Consider the following 24,047-nt stretch of genomic DNA (forward strand, 5'->3'; position numbering starts at 1 on the left):
TTTGGTTATTTTTAGGGCCTTCCTCTGACACCGCCTGGTATAGAGGTCCTGGATGGCAGGAAGCTTGGCCCCAGTGATGTACTGGGCCGTACGCATTACCCTCTGTAGCGTCTTGCGGTCGGAGGCCGAGGAATTGCCATACCAAGCGGTGATGCGTTTTGAGGATATGAGGACCCATGCCAAATCTTTTCAGTTTCCTGAGGGGGAATAGGCATTGTCGTGCCCTGTTCACGACTGTCTTGGTGTGTTTGGACCATGATAGTTTGTTAGTGATGTGGACACCAAGGAACTTGAAGTTCTCAACCTGCTCCACTACAGCCCCGTTGATGAGAATGGGGGCGTGCTCTGCTAGGTCTCTGATCTTCCCCCTATAGGCTGTCTCATCGTTGTCGGTGATCAGGCCTACCACCGTTGTTTCGTATGCAAACTTAATGATGGTGTTGGAGTCGTGCTTTGCCACGCAGTCATGGGTGAACAGGGAGTAGAGGAGGGGACTAAGCACACACCCCTGAGGGGCTCCCGTGTTCAGGATCAGCGTGGCAGACGTGTTTTTTGCCTACCCTTACCACCTGGGGGCGGCACTTCAAGAAGTTCAAGATCCAGTTGCAGAGGGAGGTGTTTAGTCCCAGGATCCTTAGCTTAGTGATGAGCTTTGTGGGGACTATGATGTAGGACACGGACACGGAACAGCATTCTCACATAGGTGCTCCTTTTATCCTGCTTTCTGAAAGCAGCAGCTCTACCCTTTAGCTCGGTGAGGATATTGCCTGTAATCCATAGCTACTTGTTGGGGTATGTACATACAGTCATTGTGGGGACAATGTCATCGATGCACTTATTGATGAAGCCAGTGACTGATGTGGTGTACAACTCAATGCCATCGGATGAATCCCGGAACATATTCCAGTCTGTGCTGCAAAACAGTCCTGTAGCTTAGCATCTGCGTCATCTGACCATTTCCGTATTGAGCAAGTCACAGGTACATACTGCTTTAGTTTTTGGTTGTAAGCGGGAATCAGGAGGATATAATTATTGTCAGATTTGCCAAATGGAGGGAGAGGGAGAGCTTTGTACGCGTCTCTGTGTGTGGAGTAATGGTGGTCTAGAGGTTTTTTTTTTCCCCCTCTGGTTGCAGATTTAACATGCTGGTAGAAATGAGGTAAAATGGATTTAAGTTTCCCTGCATTAAAGTCTCCGGCCACTAGGAGTGCTGCCTCTGAATGAGCATTTTCTTGTTTGCTTATGGCCTTATACAGCTCGTTGAGTGTCTGACTAAACTATTGATACGTGAAGCGGGTTCAAACATGAGACGCGTGATGTTACTGTATGTGTGTCTGACTAAACTAATAAAACATTGATACGTTTTGGGGATCCGCAACATGAGACACATGTTTCATTTTTTTTTAAATATATTACCATATGTGTGTACATCTAAAATATTGATACATGGGGTCGGGGTTGTTAAATTAGATTTTTGTTCTAGCAAATGTCTGTCAGACTAAAGTGTTGATTTGGGTTTGAAACAGACTCATGGGGCTCTAACCTTACTGTTTCTGCCTCTCTCTTCCCTCGTCTGGGGGGTGGTCAGCAGCATTCGTCCCGAGAGAGAACCGACACGGAGACGGTGCGAGTGAGGAAGGTTAGATATCTGTCTACAGTTAATCTGTGTCCCAAATGGCACCCTTATTCCCTATGTAGCGCACTACTTTTGGCCAGAGCCTATAGAGAATAGGGTGCCATTTTGGGACACACCCTCAGTGTATCGCATGAGTCACCATCCTCATCCTCGCATCTCTCCCTTTCTTTGAAACTATTTCTATTGCAAAAGAGAAAAAAAAATACAAACCATTTTTGTTTGTTCATAATGTTTTTTTTGTTGTTGTTGTTTCTCTGTCCTCCAGCCTTGTATATCTACTGTACAGTGTGGTTATACAAGAGAACACTGTGTGGCTGTGGACTTACCTTTTCGTAACGACTAAACACTGATCAAAGACTTCTTTGGACAGATTACGGAGACGGAAAATGTGTTTGTTTTTTCTCTCTATTTACTTCCATTTGTTTTGAAAGCAATAGGCGGAGGCTCTGTTACACGCCTGTATCAGCATTGCTGTTACCTCATGCAGAGGCAATACATCAAGCTCTACTGTTATAGGACATAAGTCTTCACCGAGTAGAACTAGAGAGACTAGAGAGATAAACCAAAACGAATGAGGTACCTGTTAAGTGAATGAACCTGGATTGACCATGCCTGTGCTCTAGACAGTATAATGAGGAAAGCCCTCAGCTGCACTTGTCTGCCTCCTTAGGAAGAGTCAATGAAATGAGTCAATGAATGATGCTTTGGGTAATGCATAACAACTGATAATGCACAATGATAATGCACTACTACTCCTACCTCAGCCACAGCATGTACTGAATGTATATGATGGATTTATCTGTCAACATTTTCATCCTCTCTCACAGTTAGTCCTGAAATACAGAAACCCACCAGATTTTTGGTAGCTGTGTTCCCGACAAACAGTCTCCACTGGTGACCACCAACACCCCATTGACCTTTGCACTCTGGCTCAATGCACTTCCCATAGCATCTATGATTTGATCCATCACCCACTTCTCCCACCATCAGGAACGAATGCACCCTTAGCGGAAGCAATCGCTTGCAAGTCAAACAGTAAAAGTAATAAAAAATAAAGGAGAATAAAGAATTGCAATTCCACATCTTTCTGGAGACCAACTTGTTCCTGTTTTTTTTCTATTCTTTTTGTTTTGTTTTTGTTGTTGTTTTTGTTGTTGTTGTTTTTTTCAGAAAAGAGCTAAGAAACTTGAGGGTGAAACTATTTATATCAGGCATAGCAATTTAATGTTGGAGGTTTGTATCACACTCTAGAATACATCTTATTTTATCTCTGACTGTTTGTTTGTTTCTGCATGCTCGCTCTCTCTCTCTCTCTCTCTCTCTCTCTCTCTCTCTCTCTCTCTCTGCATTCTCTCTCTCTCTCTCTCTGCATTCTCTCTCTCTCTCTCTCTGCATTCTCTCTCTCTCTCTCTCTGCATTCTCTCTCTCTCTCTCTCTGCATTCTCTCTCTCTCTCTCTCTGCATGCTCTCTCTCTCTCTCTCTGCATGCTCTCTCTCTCTCTCTGCATGCTCTCTATCTCTCTCTGCATGCTCTCTCTCTCTCTCTCTCTCTCTCTCTCTCTGCATGCTCTCTCTCTCTCTCTCTGCATGCTCTCTCTCTCTCTCTGCATGCTCTCTATCTCTCTCTGCATGCTCTCTCTCTCTCTCTCTCTCTGCATGCTCTCTCTCTCTCTCTCTCTGCATGCTCTCTCTCTGTCTCTCTCTCTCTCTCTCTCTCTCTCTCTCTGTCTCTCTCTCTCTGTCTCTCTCTGCATGCTCTCTCGCTCTCTCTCTCTGCATGCTCTCTATCTCTCTCTCTGCATGCTCTCTCTCTCTCTCTCTCTCTCTGTCTCTCTCTCTGTCTCTCTGTCTCTCTCTCTGTCTCTCTCTCTCTCTCTCTGCATGCTCTCTCTCTCTGTCTCTCTCTCTCTCTGTCTCTCTGTCTCTCTCTCTGTCTCTCTCTCTCTCTCTGTCTCTCTCTCTCTCTCTCTCTGTCTCTCTCTCTCTCTGTCTCTCTCTCTGCATGCTCTCTCGCTCTCTCTCTCTGCATGCTCTCTCTCTCTGCATGCTCTCTCTCTCTGTCTCTCTCTCTCTCTGTCTCTCTCTCTGTGTCTCTCTCTCTCTCTCTCTCTCTGTCTCTCTCTCTGTCTCTCTCTCTCTCTCTCTCTCTCTGCATGCTCTCTCTCTCTCTCTGTCTCTCTCTCTCTCTCTCTCTCTCTCTCTGTCTCTCTCTCTCTCTCTCTCTCTCTCTCTCTCTCTCTGTCTCTCTCTCTCTCTGCATGGGAGTTGTGTTCACTTGCCTGTTTTCTTTTTCTTCTTCTTCTGTTTGTCTTGACTCCGACTCTTCTATTCTCTCTTTTTTTTTTCTACATCCACCCTGCTTTCAGCTGAACCCTAATGGCTTGGCATGCACTCTTTTCCTGTTTCCTTCCAATGCAAGTACTCACTTTACTCGTTGTTTTGATCTCAGCATCTTCCCTACTGGGCACAGGCATCAATTCAACGTCGATTCTACGTTTGGTTTCACGCTTCATTGAAATGACGTGGAAACAACGTTGATTCAACGTTGTGTGTGTGTGTGTGCCCAGAAGGGTCGTTTTGTTTCTTATCCGCAGTTGTTTGATATATGATTGGGAGTGTTTCAACTATCACTATCATAGTCCAGTATTTTTTAAAAGCTATAGGCATTGAGTCTGAAAGGGTGCACCAGTTTGGCCTTTAAGACTGAATGTCAGTGGTCACCGTCTACCCAGCATGCCCTATCCCCCTTTGATTTCAGCCTGCTTGTCAAATCGTTTTCTTTTTGTTTTGTTTGTTTGTTGTTGTTGTTGTTGTTGCACCTTTAAGTCGATAATTACTTACAGTTTTGGATGCTTTTTCCAAATGTTATTGTCGTCAGCAAAGGTCGTCAAATGTATGATTTCTGCAACGACCACTGGTATCCTCCTAACGGGGAAGTGTTCCCAGTAGGAATGATGTTGGATGTTCTAGGCTGTTCTTTGTCAGCTTGCGTTGGTGACGGACACCAATTATGATTGATAGACTTTCCCAGTCATATATTTTCATTCTCAGTGATGTTATTGACACGTTAATGATGCTGCCCTCTGTTGTCATTCTCATTGTGAGACTTGGACCTCCTTAACAACACACCCTTCACTCTACTGTACTGTACCTCTCTCAGTCACCCTATTCCCTGTATGGTTCACTACTTTTAACTAGAGACCTGTGGGACCTGGGCAAATGTAGTGCACTGTATAGGGAATAGGGTGCCATTTGGAACACTGCCTCTGTCACTCATCGTGCTGTTCCTGTATCTAACCATAACCAAATGACTCTCTCTGACCCTCATCTCTGTTGACCTTTGACCGTGGCTGTGTCCCAAAAGGTACCCTATTACCAACATAGTGCACTACTTTTGACCAGGGCCCGTAGGACTGACCAGGTACCAGGGCCCATAGTACTGACCACCAAGGCCCGTAGGACTGACCAGGTACCAGGGCCCGTAGGACTGACCAGGGCCCGTAGGACTGACCAGGTACCAGGGCCCATAGAACTGACCAGGTACCAGGGCCTGTAGGACTGACCAGGGCCTGTAGGACTGACCAGGTACCAGGGCCCATAGGACTGACCAGGTACCAAGGCCTGTAGGACTGACCAGGGCCCGTAGGACTGACCAGGTACCAGGGCCCATAGGACTGACCAGGGCCCGTAGGACTGACCAGGTACCAGGGCCCATAGGACTGACCAGGGCCTGTAGGACTGACCAGGTACCAGGGCCCGTAGGACTTACCAGGGCCCGTAGGACTGACCAGGTACCAGGGCCTGTATGTAGGACTGACCAGGTACCAGGGCCTGTAGGACTGACCAGGTACCAGGGCCTGTAGGACTGACCAGGTACCAGGGCCTGTAGGACTGACCAGGTACCAGGGCCCGTAGGACTGACCAGGGCCCGTAGGACTGACCAGGTACCAGGGCCTGTATGTAGGACTGACCAGGTGCCAGGGCCTGTAGGACTGACCAGGTACCAGGGCCGTAGGACTTACCAGGGCCCGTAGGACTGACCAGGTACCAGGGCCTGTATGTAGGACTGACCAGGTACCAGGGCCTGTAGGACTGACCAGGTACCAGGGCCTGTAGGACTGACCAGGTACCAGGGCCTGTAGGACTGACCAGGTACCAGGGCCCGTAGGACTGACCAGGGCCCGTAGGACTGACCAGGTACCAGGGCCTGTATGTAGGACTGACCAGGTGCCAGGGCCTGTAGGACTGACCAGGTACCAGGGCCTGTATGTAGGACTGACCAGGTACCAGGGCCCGTAGGACTGACCAGGTACCAGGGCCTGTATGTAGGACTGACCAGGTATCAGGGCCTGTAGGACTGACCAGGTACCAGGGCCTGTAGGACTGACCAGGGCCCGTAGGACTGACCAGGTACCAGGGCCCGTAGGACTGACCAGGTACCAGGGCCTGTAGGACTGACCAGGGCCCGTAGGACTTACCAGGGACCGTAGGACTGACCAGGTACCAGGGCCCGTAGGACTGACCAGGGCCTGTAGGACTGACCAGGTACCAGGGCCCGTAGGACTGACCAGGTACCAGGGCCCGTAGGACTGTGGTCTAATGTAGTGCACCATATAGATCCTTCAAACTCCACTCTGAGTGATTCCCCTCTAATCAGGGACTGAATTAGACCTGGGACACCAGGTGGGTGATTCCCCTCTAATCAGGGACTGAATTAGACCTGGGACACCAGGTGGGTGATTCCCCTCTAATCAGGGACTGAATTAGACCTGGGACACCAGGTGGGTGCAATTAAGTATGAAGTAGAACAGAAAACCAGCAGGCTGTGAACCTCGTAGGGTCAGAGTTGAATACCCCTGAAATAGAGAATAGGGTGTCGTCCAGGACACAGCCATGTCTCTGATTCATGATTATCATCACAATAATAACTGTCGGCTGGCTCAGGCACATTGCTGTGTGTGTGTGTGTGTGTGTGTGTGTGTGTGTGTGTACTCCCAGGTTGTGTGCATAAGAGGACTCCTACTCACACTCACCCCTCATGCATGCCAGCATACCATACTACCACCAGTGAAATGGTCACCTGCGGTCAAAGGGTAAATCTGTTTCTCCTTTTGGCACAGCTGATCAATGTATTGTCTAATTAAAAGCAATAGAGCCCGAGGGATATATGGTATATATGGGGCGGCAGGGTAGCCTAGTGGTTAGAGTGTTGGACTAGGAACTGGAAGGTTGCGAGTTCAAACCCCCGAGCTGACAAGGTTCTGCCCCTGAACAAGGCAGTTAACCCGCTGTTCCTAGGCCGTCATTGAAAATAAGAATTTGTTCTTAACTGACTTGCCTGGTTAAATAAAGGTCAAATTAAATATGGCCATGACTAAGGGCTGTTCTTAAAGTACGACGCAACGAGAAGTGCTTGTGTACAGCCCTTAGCTGGGGTATATTGGCCATATACCACAAACCCCTGTGGTTCCTTATTGCTATTATATACCAATGTAATTAGAGCAGAAAAAAAAAATGTTTTGTCATACCCATGGTATACCACGGCTGTCAGCCAATCAGTATTCAGGGCTCGAACCACCCATTTTTATAATACATTATATACAGATAACTTGATCACTCTTTTGCCGCTGAGAATTTTCCTGCTGTATCATTAAATTGAAAAAAAAATGAGTCTTGTGATTCTCTGAAAAAGAGCAGTTCTCTTTCTGACCATGTGGGGGCAGTCAAGTCACTAGGATCGGGGGGTTACTATCAAAATAATTTTCTCTCTCAAACGCGATAGACCTAGGCACTATCACTGCAACATTCAGATGGTCAGAAAGGGATCAACAATTGTAGTTTTGTTCAGCTTAAGTGCCAAGTGTATCCTAATGTCAAAATGTAGTTCAATCGTGGCCTGGGCTGGTGTAGCGGTTAGGTCTGCTGGCAAATATGGACAGTCAAATATAGACAGTCAAATATGGACAGTCAAATATAGACAGTCAAATATAGACAGTCAAATATAGACAGTCAAATATGGACAGTCAAATATAGACAGTCAAATATGGACAGTCCAGGGATATTTAACCCCCGATCTTGATAAGGAATGACCGTATCAGACACTGTTGGACAAAACAAATAGGAAACTAATAAAATAATAACACCAACATTAGTTTCCACTCATACAAAGTGTCTGGTAAATTGCCACAGTAGAGTTTCTGTGGTAAACAATGACATGCTTTATTTCTGTCGTTCAGAATTCTTGTCAAATAGATCCATCACCTGTAGTCTGTTCAAATAGGACGACGTTGTTCCGATTTACAATACCAATCAGAGGGCAAACACACTACCGGTCAAAAGGTTTAGAACACCTACTCATTACAGGGTCTTTCTTTATTTTACTAGTTTCTACATTGTAGAATAATAACTAAAAATATATTTTACATTTGAGATTCTTTAAATAGCCACCCTTTTGTCTTGATGACAGCTTGGCACACTCTTGGCATTCTCTCAACCACGTCACGTCATTCATCCGAACTTCCGAATACTGCCCCCTAGCCCTAAGAAGTTAAACTCTTTACAATGAAGATCTGTGAAGTTATTTGGATTTTTTACGATATTATCTTTGAAAGACAAGAGTCATGAAAAAGGGACGTTTCTTTTTTTTTGTTGCTGAGTTTATTTCTACAAGTAAGATAATCAACTGCCTCGTTAAATAAAGGTATCAGTAAGGTCTAAAATAGTGAAGTTAGAACCCAACATTATAGAGATGATGACTTGGAATGAAATAATAAAGTAATCAAATAAAACATATGTAATATAAACAACAACTGAAATATGTTTTATAAAAGTCATGTTGTTTAATAAGGACAGTTCACTACCATCATGGGACTTGTTTTAATCTGTGTAACATCATTCAACCCACATAAAGCACTGCATTTACTATTTTTTTTCTCTCCAATTATTGCAATCGGAAACTATTTTTTAAATAATCTTATTGAAATCAAAACCAAACCTCAAAAAGCACTAGTCGCTAGGGTAATGGACGAATGTGTCTACACTGCAGACTCGGTCTCTCTTTTGTGGATATTTTATAGCGTTGCCAGTGGCATCAGTTGATGTTGTTATTGTTAGGTAACGTTAGTGCCTTAGTTCTGGTGAGTCAGTTCTCCTTTTGTTTGCAAATGTATAAAAAGAAAAATAACATTTAAATGAAATATCACATTTGACATAAGTATTCAGGCCCTTTACTCAGAACTTTGTTGAAGCACCTTTGGCAGCGATTACAGCCTCAAGTCTTCTTGGGTATGATGCTACAAGCTTGGCACACCTGTATTTGGGGAGTTTCCCCCCTTCTTCTCTGCAGATCCTCTCAAGCTCTGTCAGGTTGGATGGGGAGCGTCGCCGGTTTAAGTCCGGGCTCTGCCTGGGTCACTCGAGGACATTCTGAGACTTGTCCCAAAGCCACTCCTGTGTTGTCTAGGCTGTGTGCTTAGGGTCGTTGTCCTGTTGGAAGGTAAACCTTCGGCCCAGTCTGAGGTCCTGACCACTCTGGTGCAGGTTTTCATCAAGGATCTCTCTGTACTTTGCTCCGTTCATGTTTCCCTCGATGTTGCCAGGTTTCCTCCAGACACCTGGCATTCAGGCTGAAGAGTTCAATCTTGGTTTCATCAGACCAGAGAATCTTGTTTCTGATGGTCTGAGTACTTTAAGTGATTTTTGGCAAACTCCAAGTGGGCTGTCATGTGCCTTTTACTGAGGAGTGGCATCCGTCTGGCCACTCTACCATAAAGGCCTGATTTGTGTAATGCTACAGAGATGGTTGTCCTTCTGGAAGATTCGCCCATCTCCACAGAGGAACTCTGAAGCTCTGTCAGAGTGACCATCGGGTTCTTGGTCACCTCCCCCAAGGCCCTTCCACCCCGATTGTTCAGTTTAGCCAGACGGCCAGCTGTAGGAAGCTGTTCTTCCATTTAAGAATGATGGAGGCCACTGTGTTCTTGGCTACCTACAATGCTGCACACATTTTTTGGCACACTTCCCCAGATCTGTGCCTCGTCACAATCCTGTCTCTGAGCTCTACGGACAATTCCTTCGACCTCATGGCTTGGTTTTTGCTCTGACATACACTGTCAACTCTGGGACCTTATATAAACAGGTGTGTGCCTTTCCAAATCATGTCCAATCAATTGATTGTACCACAGGTGGACTCCAGTCAAGTTGTAGAAACATCTCAAGGATGATCAATGGAAACAGGATGCTCCTGAGCTCAATTTACAGTCTCATAGCAAAGAGTCTGAATACTGATGTAAATAAAGTATGTCTGCAAAAAAAATGTCTAAACCTGTTTTCTCTTTTTCATTATGGGCTATTGTGATGTCATTATGGGGTATTGTGATGTCATTATGGGGTATTGTGATGTCATTATGGGGTATTGTGATGTCATTATGGGCTATTGTGTGTAGATTGATGAGGAAAACATCTAATTGAATTAATTTTAGAGTAAAGGTGTAACGTAACAAAATGTTTAAAAAGTCAAGGGGTCTAAATACCTTCCGAGTGCACCGTATGTATAGAGCAGGTTGAGTCAGACAGATACAAGTTTTGGGGGCTTCAGTTACCGTGGTACCAGTTCACTGGCAGGGAGCCACACCGATGCTCTTTAGTGAAACATAACTCTTCAATGTTCTCCCCGTAGTGTTACCTCTCTGGCTCCGTTTCAAATGGCATGATATTCCCTATGTAGTGCACTTCTTTGGACCAGAACTCTATGGGACTCCCTTATGTACCCTGGTCTAAAGCTAGGGCTCTATATACAGATGTAGGATCTTAATTTGAGCCCGTTTGCAACAGCTGGAAAATAATCCTTCAGCAATAGGATATGTGAATTATAACTTGGATTATAATTAATGGACATTTTTAAGTGGAAATTACCGACTTTAAGACGCCTTTTTAAACCTACAAATGTTATTTTCCTGCAGTTCTCAGCAACAAAATAATGATCAAATTAAGATCCTAGGCAATGCCGATTCTGTTCAGAACAGATGGGGTTTATGAAGAGTCATTAACCAGGAGAATCTAGTCTAATAGGTGCTGTATTTGATCTCTCTGATCACGATCCCAACATGTGGTAGATTGGTAATGGGAAATGACTCAATCACCTGCTGCACCATGGGTATGGACTGGCACGGTTACTAGACGGAGATGGATCGTCTAAAGTTCAATCTACATAGGAGGGAATAGAGTGGAGAGAACACAGGACAGTCTGTTGTTTGTCTATAGGACATCACGTGGTCTGGATGGACTAAGACCTGTTATAGCCTGTTGTTGTCATGTTGTTTGTCTATAGGACATAATTTGGTCAAGGTGGACTAAGACCTGTTATAGCCTGTTGTTGTCATGTTGTTTGTCTATAGGACATCATTTGGTCAAGGTGGACTAAGACCTGTTATAGCCTGTTGTTGTCCTGTTGTTTGTCTATAGGACATCATGTGGTCTGGATGGTCTAAGACCTGTTATAGCCTGTTGTTGTCCTGTTGTTTGTCTATAGGATATCATGTGGTCTGGATGGACTAAGACCTGTTATAGCCTGTTGTTGTCATGTTGTTTGTCTATAGGACATCATGTGGTCTGGATGGACTAAGACCTGTTATAGCCTGTTGTTGTCATGTTGTTTGTCTATAGGACATCATGTGGTCTGGATGGACTAAGACCTGTTATAGCCTGTTGTTGTCATGTTGTTGTCATGTTGTTGTCATGTTGTTTGTCTATAGGTCATCATGTGGTCTGGATGGTCTAAGACCTGTTATAGCCTGTTGTTGTCATGTTGTTGTCATGTTGTTGTCATGTTGTTTGTCTATAGGACATCATGTGGTCTGGATGGACTAAGACCTGTTATAGCCTGTTGTTGTCATGTTGTTTGTCTATAGGACATGTGGTCTGGATGAACTATGGCCTGTTGTTTGTCTATAGGACATCATGTGGTCTGGATGGACTAAGACCTGTTATAGCCTGTTGTTGTCATGTTGTTGTCATGTTGTTGTCATGTTGTTTGTCTATAGGACATCATGTGGTCTGGATGGACTAAGACCTGTTATAGCCTGTTGTTGTCATGTTGTTTGTCTATAGGACATCATGTGGTCTGGATGGACTAAGACCTGTTATAGCCTGTTGTTGTCATGTTGTTGTCATGTTGTTGTCATGTTGTTTGTCTATAGGACATCATGTGGTCTGGATGGACTAAGACCTGTTATAGCCTGTTGTTGTCATGATGTTTGTCTATAGGACATCATGTGGTCTGGATGGACTATGGCCTGTTGTTTGTCTATAGGACATCATGTGGTCTGGATGGACTAAGACTTGTTGTTTGTCTATAGGACATCATGTGGTCTGGATGGACTAAGACTTGTTGTTTGTCTATAGGACATCATGTGGTCTGGATGGACTAAGACTTGTTGTTTGTCTATAGGACATCATGTGGTCTGGATGGACTAAGACCTGTTATAGCCTGTTGTTGTCATGTTGTTTGTCTATAGGATATCATGTGGTCTGGATGGACTAAGACCTGTTATAGCCTGTTGTTGTCATGTTGTTTGTCTATAGGACATCATGTGGTCTGGATGGACTAAGACCTGTTATAGCCTGTTGTTGTCATGTTGTTTGTCTATAGGACATCATGTGGTCTGGATGGACTAAGACCTGTTATAGCCTGTTGTTGTCATGTTGTTTGTCTATAGGACATCATGTGGTCTGGATGGACTAAGACCTGTTATAGCCTGTTGTTGTCATGTTGTTTGTCTATAGGACATCATGTGGTCTGGATGGACTAAGACCTGTTATAGCCTGTTATAGCCTGTTGTTTGTCTATAGGACATCATGTGGTCTGGATGGACTAAGACCTGTTATAGCCTGTTGTTGTCATGTTGTTTGTCTATAGGACATCATGTGGTCTGGATGGACTATGGCCTGTTGTTGTCATGTTGTTGTCCTGTTGTTTGTCCTCTTTGAGAGGGCCAGGCCTGTTCCAACTTCCAACTGCATTTAGTTTGATATGATAAGCAAATCATCAATCACATTGCATTCTGCTGAACTTGTAACTGTGTCATTACCAGTCACTTCCCCAAATAATGACATCCTTCCCCCTTCCTATCTGGGGGCTTCACCCTTTTGCCCTTCCTTGCTATCTCTTTCTGCCTCCCCCTTAAACTCTCCCCTCTGTCTCTACCTTATCTATCACGGACTTCTCCTCTGCTCCCTGTCTCTACTTTATCTATCACGGACTTCTCCTCTGCTCTCTGTCTCTACTTTATCTATCACGGACTTCTCCTCTGCTCCCTGTCTCTACCTTATCTATCACGGACTTCTCCTCTGCTCTCTGTCTCTACTTTATCTATCACGGACTTCTCCTCTGCTCCCTGTCTCTACTTTATCTATCACGGGCTTCTCCTCTGCTCTCTGTCTCTACCTTATCTATCACGGACTTCTCCTCTGCTCCCTGTCTCTACTTTATCGATCACGGACTTCTCCTCTGCTCTCTCTCTACTTTATCTATCACGGACTTCCCCTCTGCTCTCTGTCTCTACTTTATCTATCACGGACTTCTCCTCTGCTCCCTGTCTCTACTTTATCTATCACGGACTTCTCCTCTGCTCTCTGTCTCTACTTTATCTATCACGGACTTCTCCTCTGCTCTCTCTCTACTTTATCTATCACGGACTTCTCCTCTGCTCCCTGTCTCTACCTTATCTATCACGGACTTCTCCTCTGCTCCCTGTCTCTATCTATCATGGACTTCTCCTCTGCTCTCTGTCTCTACCTTATCTATCACGGACTTCTCCTCTGCTCCCTGTCTCTATCTATCATGGACTTCTCCTCTGCTCTCTGTCTCTACTTTATCTATCACGGACTTCTCCTCTGCTCCCTGTCTCTATCTATCACGGACTTCTCCTCTGCTCTCTGTCTCTACTTTATCTATCACGGACTTCTCCTCTGCTCCCTGTCTCTATCTATCATGGACTTCTCCTCTGCTCCCTGTCTCTACTTTATCTATCACGGACTTCTCCTCTGCTCCCTGTCTCTATCTATCATGGACTTCTCCTCTGCTCTCTGTCTCTACTTTATCTATCATGGACATCATCATCCCTTTTCTCTCTACCCCTCCTACTCTCCCTCCCCTCTCTCTGTCCCTCCCTTTTCTCTCCACCCATCCTACTCTCCCTCCCCTCTCTCTGTCCCTCCCTTTCTCTCTACCCCTCCTACTCTCCCTCCCCTCTCTATGTCCCTCCTCTGCTCTCTGTCTCTATCTATCACGGACTTCTCCTCTGCTCTGTCTCTACTTTATCTATCACGGACTTCTCCTCTGCTCCCTGTCTCTATCTATCATGGACTTCTCCTCTGCTCTCTGTCTCTACCTTATCTATCACGGACTTCTCCTCTGCTCCCTGTCTCTATCTATCATGGACTTCTCCTCTGCTCTCTGTCTCTACTTTATCTATCACGGACTTCTCCTCTGCTCCCTGTCTCTATCTATCACGGACTTCTCCTCTGCTCTCTGTCTCTACTTTATCTATCACGGACTTCTCCTCTGCTCCCTGTCTCTATCTATCATGGACTTCTCCTCTGCTCCCTGTCTCTACTTTATCTATCACGGACTTCTCCTCTGCTCCCTGTCTCTATCTATCATGGACTTCTCCTCTGCTCTCTGTCTCTACTTTATCTATCATGGACATCATCATCCCTTTTCTCTCTACCCCTCCTACTCTCCCTCCCCTCTCTCTGTCCCTCCCTTTTCTCTCCACCCATCCTACTCTCCCTCCCCTCTCTCTGTCCCTCCCTTTCTCTCTACCCCTCCTACTCTCCCTCCCCTCTCTATGTCCCTCCCCTTTCTCTCTACCCCTCCTACTCTCCCTCCCCTCTCTCTGTCCCTCCCTTTTCTCTCCACCCATCCTACTCTCCCTCCCCTCTCTCTGTCCCTCCCTTTTCTCTCTACCCCTCCTACTCTCCCTCCCCTCTCTCTGTCCCTCCCTTTTCTCTCTACCCCTCCTACTCTCCCTCCCCTCTCTCTGTCCCTCCCTTTTCTCTCTACCCCTCCTACTCCCCCTCCCCTCTCTCTGTCCCTCCCTTTTCTCTCCACCCATCCTACTCTCCCTCCCCTCTCTCTGTCCCTCCCTTTTCTCTCTACCCCTCCTACTCTCCCTCCCCTCTCTATGTCCCTCCCCTTTCTCTCTACCCCTCCTACTCTCCCTCCCCTCTCTCTGGCCCTCCATTTTCTCTCTACCCCTCCTACTCTCCCTCCCCTCTCTCTGTCCCTCCCTTTTCTCTCTACCCCTCCTACTCCCCCTCCCCTCTCTCTGTCCCTCCCTTTTCTCTCTACCCCTCCTACTCTCCCTCCCCTCTCTATGTCCCTCCCTTTTCTCTCTACCCCTCCTACTCTCTGTCCCTCCCTTTTCTCTCTACCCCTCCTACTCTCCCTCCCCTCTCTCTGTCCCTCCCTTTTCTCTCTACCCCTCCGACTCCCTCTCCCCCCTCTCTCCTCTCTCAACCCCTTCTACTCTCTGTCCCTCCCCCCTCTCCCTCCTCCCAGGACCTGGATAAGACCCAGGCAGAGATTATGCGTCACCACACCAGTATCAGTGAGCTGAAGAGAAGCTTCATGGAGTCTGTTCCGGAGCCGCGGCAGAGCGAGTGGGACAAACGCCTGTCCACCCACTCACCCTTCCGCACGGCCAGCATCAACGGACAGCTGCAGCCAGGCACTGACGGGGTGAGTCAAAACCAACACAACTAAAAATTGAAGTCAATAGTGGCAAAATGGGTGACCTGGCTAGTGTACCAATGAGTTTACTAGTGAAATTGCCAGGGTTAAGGGCTCTAAGACCCTTCTAGAGATGATTATATTCCCATAGAGTCAACAGGACAACAGAACAAGCAGTCTTGGTACAGAACAGAGAGACATAGTAGCCCATGGTACTCAGAGAGACAGAGGGCTCTTTATTCTCTCTAGCCCCACTTGTAGCACCACCAGGATTCCTGACAACAATAAGATGTTTTGGAATGAAAGATGGTGCTTTTGACTCGACTTTTTGCATTTGCTGCCACAAGTTTACCGACAAGGAGGTTCTGTTCATGTGTTGACTTTCTTTGAGCAAATGTTATTGCTTTGATATTTTCTAATTGTTACTTTGGATTGCACATTAGTCATTAGTCCCAGTAGGGGTTTACTGTGGTCTTTTCTCACGTCATTCAGTTGTTGTTTTTGACACAAGTCAATGTCCAGTTTCTAGAGAATGGCAGTCAAATGACCCACTTTACAGGACTGCTGTGCTGTGTTCATTTCAAATACGTCTAATATATTTAGTTTCCTCATACTTGGTAGAGAGATATAGAGGATTTTTCATTCCCTAAGGATATACTGTGTACAAGGGTCATAGTCAGTAGTAATGAACGTTTCAGTTTCATCAAGTGTCCATCAGTTTTCTCTGTGTTTGTGGAGCTCAGTGCGTACAGTGGACGGAGTGGAGACTCTTGGAGTCTCTTTCCCTGTGTATATTCATGTGTGTGTGTGTGTGTGTGTGTGTGTGTGTGTGTGTGTGTGTGTGTGTGTGTGTGTGTGTGTGTGTGTGTGTGTGTGTGTGTGTGTGTGTGTGTGTGTGTGTGTGTGTGTGCAGGTGAGGACGGCCTCCCTATCACCTGCATACAGAGTAGTTGGTGGCGTATCAGAGATAAAGGTACTCCAATTCAGTCCTTACTGGCCGTACAGGGGCTGGGATATGTTGGGTTTGGCTGATCTGGGTTGGGCTGAGCTGGGTAGGGCTGAGCCGGGTTGGGCTGAGCTGGGTAGGGCTGAGCCGGGTTGGGCTGAGCTGGGTAGGGCTGAGCCGGGTTGGGCTGAGCTGGGTTGGGCTGAGCTGGGTTGGGCTGAGCTAGGTTGGGCTGAGCTGGGTTGGGCTGAGCTGGGTTAAGCTGGGTTGGGCTGAGCTGGGTTGGCTGAGCTGAGCTGGGTTGAGCTGAGCTGGGTTGGGCTGAGCTAGGTTGGGCTGAGCTGGGTTGGCTGAGCTAGGTTGGGTTGAGCTGGGCTGGACTGGGTTGGGCTGAGCTGGGTTGGGTTGGGCTGAGCTGGGTTGGGCTGAGCTGGGTTGGGCTGGGCTGAGCTGGGTTGAGCTGAGCTGGGTTGGGCTGAGCTGGGTTGGGCTGAACTAGGTTGGGCTGAGATAGGTTGGGTTGAGCTGGGTTGGGCTGGGCTGAACTGGGTTGGGCTGAGCTGGGTTGGTCTGAGCTGTACTGAGCTGGGTTGGGCTGAGCTGGGTAGGGCTGAGCTGGGTTGAGCTGAGCTGGGTTGAGCTGAGCTGGGTTGGGCTGAGCTGGGTTGGGCTGAGCTGGGTTGGGCTGGGCTGGGTTGGGTTGGGCTGGGCTGGGTTGGGTTGGGCTGCAGTAAGAGAACGTTAGCTGGCGGTTCTTTACCAGCTAACAATAGAGAACAGACCATGTTGTGTATGGCAGCTTTATGGACGCTGTGCATGGCTGCTGTATGGAGTCTGTGTGGCCGTGACCTTAAGCAAGGCAAGAGAATCAGCTGTCTATCTTCACCCACAGGACTGTACTCTCTCGCCCCCGGCCCCGCCCCCCGGCCCCGCCCCGCGCAGCCGCTGCGACTACCTTTATAGGTGTCTACTTCAAAGCCACAGACCCTAATCTTTCCCAAACCCTCACCACTGCCCCGCTCTATGATTGGCTGCTGCCAGCTTTGTCTTCCTGCTTTGATCTGCCAATCAAATCGCATGGCTGGGTTTGACCCGATAGTAGTGAAGCTGCATGACTCTGTGATGATGATGATGATGGTGGTGTTTGACGTAGTGATGAGAGACTGAAGAACAAAAACAAAAAACGCAAACAACCAAAAAACAAACAGCGACAACAACAACAACAGAACTGACCCCCTCCTCCTCCTCCTCATTTCATTGTCTCTCCTCCACCCTGACCTGTATCCCTCCCTCACTGGTTGTTTCATGTTTTCTCTGTCTCCTCCCTCGATCTCTCTCTCCCCCCCTCATATGTGTCATCTCTTCATTTCCTCCTCCTCTTCTTTCTATTCCTTTTCCTCTTCCTCCACTTCTTTCTCTTCCTCCTCCTCCTCTTCTTCCTCTCCCCCTCTTCCTCTTCTTCCTCCTCCTCTTCTTCCTCACCCTCCTCCTCCTCTTCCTCCTCTTCCTCATCTTCCTATCCCTCCTCTTCCTCCTCCTCCTCTTCTTCCTTTCCCTCTGCTTCCTCCTCCTCTTCCTCTCCCTCCTCTACTCCCTCTCCCCCCTCTTCCTCCTCCTCCTCCTCTTCTTCCTCCTCCTCTTCTTCCTCACCCTCCTCCTCCTCTTCCTCCTCTTCCTCCTCCTCTTCCTATCCCTCCTCTTCCTCCTCCTCTTCTTCCTCTCCCTCCTCCTCCTCTCCCTCCTCTTCTTCCTCTCCCTCCTCCTCTCCCTCCTCTTGCGCCTCCTCCTCTTCTTCATGTTCTTCTTCCTCATCCTCATCTTTCCCCTTCTCCTGCCCTGCCTCATAGTCATATCCACTCCCTCCTCCTCCTCCGTATCCTCCACCTCCTCCTCCACCGCCACACCCTTCTCCTGAGGAGGATCCGGAGACCCAGAGAGGTGTTTGGGCTTTGGGTCACCGAACCTCACCGCTCCCCTCCCTTCGCTCCTCAACTGCCATGGGGCTGAAAATACAGTTTTACTCCCAGACTTGAAGCTGCCTCCAGCTACCTGGGTATTCTGCCTAGCCCAGACCCTTCTCATGTCCTGTCTATGTACCTGAAGACTCTTGCAGTATAATAAGCACTCCCATCAGAACATTGCTAAACTTTTACCCCCCAAAAAAAACTTTTCTTAACTTTCAATCTGTATTGAGTGTGGGCATGTTTATACGATAGGCCTCTGAATGGAGATGATAATCTTTAACAGGTTTTTGTCTAAAAGATCACTGAAAAAATACACCATTCTAGAATAATACACTAGTCTGGTGATTTGACAAGCAGTCTTGTCTTCATGAACACATTACTAACAAATCCCAAATATGAGCCTCCCAAGTCTCGATTGACCTCAATGCATTTGATAAGCTCATCTCTTTAAGGCAGGCTTGTTGACTGACTGACTATATGAGATTCAGTGAGGAGTAGATCACACTGTGATCAAGCCAACCTGCACCAAGCCAGTTTCTATGGTGGTTCTCCCCTAACGGTGTCTGATCCAAGACGTTGCACTGCCAAACAAACAGTTTGCACTAGCTAGCATTTTACCCTACCAGAGAATGCCTTTATCCAATCTAACCCCAGCCATTCCATCTAACCCCAGCCATTCCATCTAACCCCAGCCATTCCATCTAACCCCAGCCATTCAATCTAACCCCAGCCATTCAATCTAACCCCAGCCATTCCATCTAACCCCAGCCATTCAATCTAACCCCAGCCATTCATTCTAACCCCAGCCATTCAATCTAACCCCAGCCATTCAATCTAACCCCAGCCATTCAATCTAACCCCAGCCATTCAATCTAACCCCAGCCACTCAATCTAACCCCAGCCATTCAATCTAACCCCAGCCATTCAATCTAACCCCAGCCACTCAATCTAACCCCAGCCACTCAATCTAACCCCAGCCACTCAATCTAACCCCAGCCATTCAATCTAACTCCAGCCATTCAATCTAACCCCAGCCACTCAATCTAACCCCAGCCATTCAATCTAACCCCAGCCATTCAATCTAACCCCAGCCACTCAATCTAACCCCAGCCACTCAATCTAACCCCAGCCATTCAATCTAACCCCAGCATGGAGGAGCAAAGCCCCATAAAATCTCTCCAGCCCCAGAACTGCTGCTGCCACCACTGCCCTGGAGGTTGGTCCGGCCTGGTCAGACCACCCTGGACCCTGACCCTCATTGCCTAGAGCCGGAGATCCTGAGTCAGGCTGAAGCTCAGTGATGGGACCTACCACTCACTACTATCAAAGGTCACTCACTACTGCCACCACTGCCTCCCCTTCTGCCCTCACTTCAACAGTAGATAATTTCATTACAGGAGTATCACATACCACCACTCTCCTGCTCCTCCCTCTCCCTCCTCCCCCATCCCTTCCCCCTCCTTCCCATCCCTCCTCCACCTCCCTCCCCTTGTCCCCCCATCCCTTCCCCCTCCTCCACCTCCCTCCCCTTGTCCCCCCTCCTCCACCTCCCTCCTCTTGTCCCATCACTTCCCCTCCTCCACCTCCCTCCCCTTGTCCCATCCCTTCCCCTCCTCCACCTCCCTCCCCTTGTCCCCCCTCCTCCACCTCCCCCCTTGTCTCCCCATCCCTTCCCCTCCTCCACCTCCCTCCCCTTGTCCCATCCCTTCCCCTCCTCCACCTTCCTCCCCTTGTCCCCCCGTCCCTTCCCCTCCTCCACCTCCCTCCCCTTGTCCCCCCTCCTCCACATCCCTCCCCTTGTCTTCCTGTCCCTGTCCCTTCCCCTCCTCCACATCCCTCCCCTTGTCTCCCTGTCCCTGTCCCTTCCCCTCCTCCACCTCCCTCCCCTTGTCCCATCCCTTCCCCTCCTCCACATCCCTCCCCTTGTCTTCCTGTCCCTGTCCCTTCCCCTCCTCCACATCCCTCCCCTTGTCTCCCTGTCCCTGTCCCTTCCCCTCCTCCACCTCCCTCCCCTTGTCCCATCCCTTCCCCTCCTCCACATCCCTCCCCTTGTCTCCCTGTCCCTTCCCATCCTCCCCTCCTCCACCTCCCTCCCCTTGACCCCCCTCCTCCACCTCCCTCCCCTTGTCCCCCTCCTCCATCTCCCTCCCCTTGTCCCATCCCTTCCCCTCCTCCACCTCCCTCCCCTTGTCCCTTCCCCTCCTCCACCTCCCTCCCCTTGTCCCCCCGTCCCTTCCCCTCCTCCACCTCCCTCCCCTTGTCCCCCCGTTCCTTCCCCTCCTCCACCTCCCTCCCCTTGTCCCCCTGTCCCTTCCCCTCCTCCACCTCCCTCCCCTTGTCTCCCTGTCCCTTCCCATCCTCCCCTTCTCCCTGCCTGTCTGTTGGCCATTCCCCCACGTCTGTTCATTGTTTTCTGTCTCTCTTGGTCTCCCGTTGCTGAACACAGCGAGGGAAGCGTCCTCTGTTTGAATACCAAGTAAAATTACTGAGACAGCAACAGCAGGCCTCCTCACCCTCCGGGGGACCACTGCTCCTCAGACACCACTATCTACAGGAGGAAGAAGATTATACTTCTGAGGAGGACGAGGCTCGGGGCCGGGGGAACACTCTGAGGGTCTCTATCGAAATGCCTGAGGAAGAGCAGGAGGAGGAGGAAGACAGGGTCATTGGGCCCTCAGCCTGCCAGTTGTACCCAGCCATGCTCCAGCTCCAACCGTCCCATGTCTCCTTCTCTCTCCTGTCTGGACTGCTGGTCATGTTTCTCACTCTGTGTTGGCTGGTGTTTATCTGACTGGCCGGTCCGGTGGACAGAGAGAGAGAGCCCTCTACTGAAATGAACCACCCAGTGACTGGCCGGTCCGGTGGACAGAGAGAGAGAGCCCTCTACTGAAATGAACCACCCAGTGACTGGCCGGTCCGGTGGACAGAGAGAGAGAGCCCTCTACTGAAATGAACCACCCAGTCAAGTAGCCTTGTTTAAGGACAGAGACAGAATTCTCCGTCATCTGACTCCAACACACAAAGACAGACAGACACAAAGACAGACAGACAGACAGACAGACACAAACCCCTATTGAACATTACACTGAGTGAATTACCAGGTTATTTTGCATTGAGGACAATGGCGTTGTTGTCCTTGCCAGCACTTTTTTTCCAGGAAGTGTTGAGAGCTGTATTTGGCCTAGCGCCCTTGACTTATATCCGGACTTCAAGGATCTTCTACAACTTTTACTTACAATATTCCATGTTTAAAAGAAAACAAAATACACCCAGTGTTACTAACAAACTTTGTTTGCCACACTGACTCGTCTCTGCTTGTGTTTAGCCTGTTTGACTACTGTTTATTTTCTCCCTCTGTCCACAGGAATCTTAAACTTACACTTAAATTGACGTCATGCGATGCAAAATGCATCATAGCGGCTGTATTTCTGTATTTTGAAAGTGATATATCTTGAAAACTTGATTGCTGACATGCAAAACATGTTGGGATTAAATCAACAATGGACTAATGAAACAAATACCAAAATATCGTTTTTGGGTGGAGTTGTCCTTTAAGTCAAATTTTCCCCTTAGTCTCTCGTTTTTTTTGGGGGGGGGGACTTTTCCTTTCAGTGGAAGTTAGCGTTCATCCCTTAGTGTTTCAATCAATCAGTGTAGTGCAGTGTCTCCTGGACAGCTCTGCTGTATGGCACGAGATTATTTCAATCTATGGCCAGCCGTCTCTCCAACAGCCTGTGAGATCTGTATTGCTGATCTTGGATCAGGTACCTCTTCTTATTCATTATGATTTAAAAGGCAAAATTGACACCTAGATCAGTACTCCTGCTCTGAGATGCTACAGCAGAGAGCTAATGTTTGTCTGCCACTGAGCTGCATCGGCTCTCGTCTATGTTGATGTTTTTCTAGGCAAGAGCAGACGGGACAGACAGGATAGACAGGACAGACAGGACAGACAGGATAGACAGGATAGACAGGACAGACAGGATAAACAGGATAGACAGGACAGACAGGACAGACAGGACAGACAGGATAGACGGGACAGACAGGACAGACGGGACAGACGGGACAGACAGGATAGACAGGACAGACGGGACAAATGGGACAGACAGGACAGACGGGACAGACAGGATAGACGGGACAGACAGGATAGACGGGACAGACGGGACAAACGCGACAGACGGGACAGACGGCAACAGACGGGACAGACGCAACAGACAGGATAGACGGGATAGACAGGACAGACGGCAACAGACGGGACAGACGGCAACAGACGGTACAGACGGCGACAGACGGCAACAGACAGGATAGACGGGACAGACGCAACAGACGGGACAGACAGGATAGACGGGATAGACAGGACAGACGGGACAAACGCGACAGACGGCAACAGACGGGACAGACGCAACAGACAGGATAGACGGGATAGACAGGACAGACGGGACAGACGGCAACAGACGGGACAGACGGCAACAGACGGTACAGACGGCGACAGACGGCAACAGACAGGATAGACGGGACAGACGGCAACAGACGGGACAGACGGCAACAGACGGGACAGACGGCAACAGACGGGACAGACGGCAACAGACGGGACAGACGGCAACAGACGGGACAGACGGCAACCGACAGGATAGACAGGACAGACAGGATAGACAGGATAGACGGGACAGACAGGATATAGACGGGACAGACAGGATAGACGGGACAGACAGGATAGACGGGACAGACAGAACAGACAGGATAGACGGGACAGAGAGAGAGAGAGAGAGAGAGAGAGAGAGAGAGAGAGAGAAAAAATTGTCAATCTGTCCAGAAAAGATGGTGCTTTATTTTTTAAACTGATTTAAACCACGATAATAAGTAACAACGACATCTATCAACCCACTTGCTGATTACTCATCCAACTAGGTGAGTTTGGATTGAAGATACTGTATGTGTCAATGCTTGACTAGTTTAGAGAATTTTGGAATGTCTTCCTGTATGAAATACCACCACTCATAGACTGAGTCTAAAGCCATTGAAATGCTATTTGAGAAGTGTACTCTCCAAGGTCTGTCTTGATCCTGGCTAGTCCTTACAGCACAGTTGCACTGTTAGAAATTCTATGGAAAAGTATTGTTTACCAATGGAGTGGTGGTGGAAGCGTATTCAATAACTGTGTGCATGTGAGTACATGTCCGGTTCCTGTATTAGTTCCTCTCTGTATTAGTTCCTCTTCCTGTATTAGTTCCTCTTCCTGTATTAGTTCCTGTTGCTGTATTAGTTCCTCTTCCTGTATTAGTTCTGGTTGCTGTACTCATTCCTGTTCCTGTATTAGTTCCTCTTCCTGTATTAGTTCCTCTTCCTGTATTAGTTCCTGTATTAGTTCCTGTTCCTGTATTGGTTCCTCTTCCTGTATTCATTTATGTTTCTATATTAGTTACTTTTCCTGTAATAATTCATGTATTTGTGTATTAGTTCCTGTTCCTGTATTAGTTCCTGTTCCTGTATGAGTGTTTGTGTATTAGTTCCTGTTCCTGTGTTAGTTCCTGTTCCTGTATTAGTTCCTGTTCCTGTGTTAGTTCCTGTTCCTGTATTAGTTCCTGTTCCTGTATTAGTTAGTGTTTGTGTATTAGACCCTGTTCCTGTGTTAGTTCCTGTACCTGTATTTGTGTATTAGTTCCTGTTCCTGTATTTGTTCCTGTTCCTGTATTAGTTAGTGTTTGTGTATTAGTTCCTGTTCCTGTATTTGTTCCTGTTCCTGTATTAGTTCCTGTTCCTGTATTAGTT

General features: G+C 47.9%; 1 protein-coding gene across 1 annotated transcript in view; it reads left to right on the forward strand.

Moving 5' to 3' along the window:
- Window positions 1-24,047, forward strand: part of LOC110489366 (protein 4.1) — a 106,242-nt gene that overhangs the window by 65,328 nt on the left and 16,867 nt on the right. Inside the window, 3 exon segments of the mRNA XM_090227465.1 lie at window positions 1,592-1,639; window positions 2,807-2,869; window positions 15,198-15,377. Of these exon segments, the coding sequence (XP_090083591.1) occupies window positions 1,592-1,639; window positions 2,807-2,869; window positions 15,198-15,377 (291 nt within the window).

The sequence above is a fragment of the Oncorhynchus mykiss genome, chromosome 30, assembly GCF_057628025.1.
Source record: "Oncorhynchus mykiss isolate SJ-2025 chromosome 30, ASM5762802v1, whole genome shotgun sequence".
NCBI classification, from domain to species: domain Eukaryota; kingdom Metazoa; phylum Chordata; class Actinopteri; order Salmoniformes; family Salmonidae; genus Oncorhynchus; species Oncorhynchus mykiss.